The sequence below is a fragment of the Colletotrichum scovillei genome (assembly GCF_011075155.1).
Source record: "Colletotrichum scovillei strain TJNH1 chromosome Unknown Contig00006, whole genome shotgun sequence".
Lineage (NCBI taxonomy): Eukaryota > Fungi > Ascomycota > Sordariomycetes > Glomerellales > Glomerellaceae > Colletotrichum > Colletotrichum scovillei.
The window spans coordinates 928,894-933,301 of NW_023336264.1; the positions used below are offsets into that span (position 1 = coordinate 928,894).

Below are 4,408 nucleotides of genomic sequence, written 5' to 3' on the forward strand. Positions count from 1 at the left end.
GTGCCGGCAGCGTGAGAGTTTGTGAGTTCAGAAAGACAGACAGAGAGAGAACGAGAAGAGTAAGAGGGCGTGTGGCCAAGATATGTAGGGGACTCTCAGGACATTCCCGTGTGGGAGAAGGAGGAAGAGGCGTTCAGAGCAGGGCCCTGACGAACAGCCAGGACACACGGCTGGGGTGTGGTCTTGAACAACAGACCCTGCCGTTGCATAAACCAGTGACCGTTTGACCTCAGCGATCCATTGACGTTGATCCCAGACGGGGTCAGTCGCCCTCGATCTCACCCGCAATCCCGGCTACTGCTGCCAGCCAGCCAGCAACACGGATACACCCATTACCTACTGCGTAGAAGTACGGATACACTACGTCTCTTTTCTTTCTGCCCACGCCAGACTCGAGATCGTTGTTGTTATGATTATGGTTCAGGCACACAACCAGCATCGCTCAGGATCCCCCCGATGCACCCCCAAGTAAGAGAACCGTCCAAGTATACCCTTGCCCCGTCATCCCGATATCCAGGAGGCGCTATAGCCAGGCTACAGATACATCGAGAGACAGGCCATCGTGCTCGTGCTTCTCTCACTCTCTTTCCTGTCTCTGCTACTTGCTAGTTCCTACCCGTTGTCTTCCTCTTCCTTCTCTCCTCCCCTCCCCTCCCCTCCCCTCCTCCCTCTTCACGGCCCCCGGTCTCATCTACCTAGTACCGATGACCCCGTCCTCCTCCCCTTGTCGTTAAACCTCGCAGCACGACTGAGTAGTACGTACCCCATAGATGACCCAAGACGAGGACCTTGGACTGACCCTTGCTTCGCTACCATCAGAACCACACACCCCCGTCGTCGCCGCCTTTCGTCTGGTCCCAGGCCTGGCGTAACGGTCCCAAGACTTATCCCACTCTCTCTGCCTCTGACCCACACACAATTTGTGACAGGCGATTGTGGCATCTCATCGTCCAGGGATCATCGTGTGGATTTACGCTTGATCACCCATTCCACTCTGCTTCGGGAGATCTGATATACCTGCCTCCCCCATCTGCCACCTCTACTCCATCCGCCCACCAACAAGCTTCTTTCACCAGGCCATTTCATACTTAAACTACCCACCCTCCCCTTCCCCCTCATCGACTTGGAATCTCGAATAACTCCTGAAGCAAAATCAATCTCTAGTATCCAGCTGGCACTTGGGGCTAATCACTACTCTACATCTAATACCTGTTGTGTTAATATTCAACGATCTACCACCATCACCATCACATCAACCACATCTGTCATCAACTCATCGACGACAAGACCGAAGTCAACTACAAGGAGAAAAGGATCAACTACACCACGCAACCAGCACCAAGCACACTTCAAAGTTTTTCAAAACTCTTAATCAGCAACAATGGCGAGCGCTTTAATATCGAACCCGTACGCTGCTCAGCAAAGCGCACACTACGGATACGTCCAACCGCCTCAACCTCCCCCATCGCCTCCCATGGACGAGACATCAAAGTGCTCTCTCCCCTCCATCTCAAATCTCCTTGGCCTCGCAGACCAGGGCTCACCCACATCCGAGACGCACCCTCAGATTCCTCAGCAAGGTACGGACAGGAAGGACAGCGCAACAGACAACAGCAACAGAATACTGACCTCCCGCATAGCATCCTCCCAAAAGTCCGAGACGAGACCAAACTCTTCTCACTATGGCCGCGGCGGACTTCCTCCCACGCCTCCCATGAGCTCCGACGCCTCCTTCGATGGCTACAACTCTCCCTCAACGAGATCCGTCAGCCAGCTTTCCGTCGTCTCACAACCCCAGAGCAACTACTACTATGAGTCCACGCCGCCTCTGGAAGCCGAAGCCCACCGCCACATGGCTCCCATGATCCCAAGAGTGCCCGTCCAAGGCTCATACGCCCAGGCCCAGCCTTTCCCGCCTGCCTACATGCCCGCCCACAACCCCATGGCGGCTTCCTACTACCCTCCCATGCAGCACACCCCTCCTCCTCAGGCTCAGATCTCTGGCATCTACTACCAGCGCCCTCTTCCTCAACAATTCCCGCCCATGGCCCCCGTTCCCGTCGGCATGGGACCCAACGGCACCAACCCTTGGCAACATCACCACTACATCTCCCCCTCCTCAGCGGCATCCTTCCCCCAGAGCCAGGACCGCTACATCTGCCAGACCTGCAACAAGGCCTTTTCCCGCCCTTCATCCCTGCGCATCCACAGCCACTCCCACACCGGCGAGAAGCCCTTCAAATGCCCGCACGCCGGCTGCGGCAAGGCCTTCAGCGTCCGCAGCAACATGAAGCGTCACGAGCGCGGATGCCACAACTTTGAGAGTGGCAGCACCTGCAGCAACTGATCGACAATTATAATTTGAACGGTTATTTCTATTCACTGTTATCATGATCAATACGACAAAAATCCTGGGGTGGAGTCGTCAAACGCGCAAAAGAGCTGGAACGGCAAAGGGGCAGGGGGGTTCGGACCGGTTTCAACGGGAAAGATACCACGTGGTAGAACATTATCACTTTTACCGCAACTGCAACAACATCAAACGACATCAATTTTAACATCATAATCAGCAACGACGAAAACAAACAACAACAAAAACCCTCAACCATCAGATCAAAGTCTTTTCAACGGCGTTCAACAACTACAAAAGAGGGTTCCCCACGGATTGGAGAACATCATCCATTGGCGGTCCTCTGGATTCGGGGAAGATTGGGGTCACTCAAAGGCAGAGGAAGACATCTGTTTCTTCTCGACATGTGTTAAAGTTGGCTTTCCTTCTTCTATTTTCCTTTTCGTCTGCTTTTTACCACCGGAGCAAGAGGCGTGAATCATGGCTGGGGCAAAACTGGTCACGGACAAGAAGTCCAGCCAGGCAATGAGAAAACTTGGCATTTACAGGCGTTTTGAATTGTATACGGGGGATGGGTGGACCGTGTGTGGAGGTGGCACGACGTTTATTGTGTGTGACTGAGTCCTCTGGTTCGGAGGCAAGTCGAGAGGCAAGGTTGTTCCTGTGAGGATTTCCCTGTCTTGGCAGTGTTTTGGGTTGTCTCTTTTTCTACTTCTCTTTCCATTATTATTCCGGTTCTTGAACGATTATATCAAAATGTACGATTATGTGGTAATGTATATAGAAAGGAGAAGCCGCACAGAATCGAACAGAGGAGAGGATTGAAAGATCATCATGAGTTTCCCATACTCTTTGCGCAGTGACTTGGTGGTTTCGTCAGTCTTTTCTGGCCACATCTTTTCGTCCCAAGACGCAACATGTGTGGGCTTAACCTTGTGGGTTCTGTTGCAATGAGGCGAACTTGGTCCCCTTGCAACACAACAAGCCTGGACCGAGCACGTAGGAAAGCTCGGATCAGTCCGATTCATCTCCCCATCACTAACATATCACTAATCTTTTGACTACCGCTATTGTGTTTCCTCACGGACGTACACGTATTCGGAATAGCTTCTCCGACACAGGCACTCATAGACATGAAAGTATAGTTTGCTATGAGCCATTTCTCACTAGGTACGTTGACTTTGAGGCTTGAGACCGGACGGAAAAGCCGCCGATCGCAACATTGTGAGATGGCAGCTGCTGATGACACAGGCACATCCGTTAAACTCCACCAGGGTGGGAGGGGAAGAGGAAGGGGGGGGATGCTTCCCATTTTCTCCGTGGATCTAGCAATCTAGGTACCTCCTCTGTCTCCATCCATTGAAAGAGGAAATGAAGAGCCCAAGTTCCAGAGCGGGAACGTTGGGTCTCGGAGAGAAGTGCGTTGAAAGGGGAGGCGGTAGGGCGGAAGACGGCAATGATTGACACCAGGGAAACTCAGCCCGGAGAAAGAAAGAAAAAAAAAAAGGCAAATGATCGACGTTGCAGAAAGGTGTCAGAGAGTTGGCGGTGCTCTTGGGATGAGACAGTCAGAAGATTTACGCTTAAAAAATCCACCGCCTGATTTTGTCTTGTTAGGGTGGTATGTGCCTCTCTCTACCAGTTTCTCTCCCACCCTGTTGTGTAAGGTGTAAGAGAAGTGAGGTCAGTGTTGCCTTTGCATATTTTGTTTCGGCCGGTCTTTTCGCCGTTGATCGTCTACATGGTTGACCGATGGAACCCAAAATCTCTCTCTCTCTCTCTCTCTCTCTCTCTCTCTCTCCAACATCCAAAGAGGCCAGATTGATTTTGTCCACGGCAAAATAGCCGTGGGTGCTGAAAGTCATGCGACCAACCATTGTCTCTCTTTACGTCTCTTTCCTTCGAAGTTCAGCAAGGTAACTCCAAGTTGTCTGCTTGTCCCTATAGAGTCTATTTTGCCTTTCGCTCCTTCGCCTCATCGCTACTTGACACGAGACTTGCCCGACAATCGTTTTTATTGTTCAGACCGATGAAACGAACCGGAGACCCCAGCCCGAG

General features: G+C 52.1%; 1 protein-coding gene across 1 annotated transcript; it reads left to right on the top strand.

Moving 5' to 3' along the window:
* Window positions 1-275: 275 nt before the first annotated feature.
* On the top strand, window positions 276-3,181 carry HER10_EVM0012113 (uncharacterized protein). The gene is made up of 2 exons (XM_035481515.1): window positions 276-1,580; window positions 1,641-3,181. Exons 1-2 carry the CDS (start codon window positions 1,382-1,384, stop codon window positions 2,345-2,347), a joined length of 906 nt encoding a protein of 301 aa, XP_035333464.1. The 5' UTR covers window positions 276-1,381; the 3' UTR covers window positions 2,348-3,181.
* Window positions 3,182-4,408: the final 1,227 nt, after the last annotated feature.

Excerpts from the sequence above, each read along its gene's own strand:
- HER10_EVM0012113 (XM_035481515.1), top strand. The coding sequence starts at position 1,382 with ATGGCGAGCGCTTTAATATCGAACCCGTACGCTGCTCAGCAAAGCGCA. Across the intron at positions 1,581-1,640 it reads CCCTCAGATTCCTCAGCAAG|CATCCTCCCAAAAGTCCGAG; the intron begins GTACGGACAGGA and ends CCTCCCGCATAG.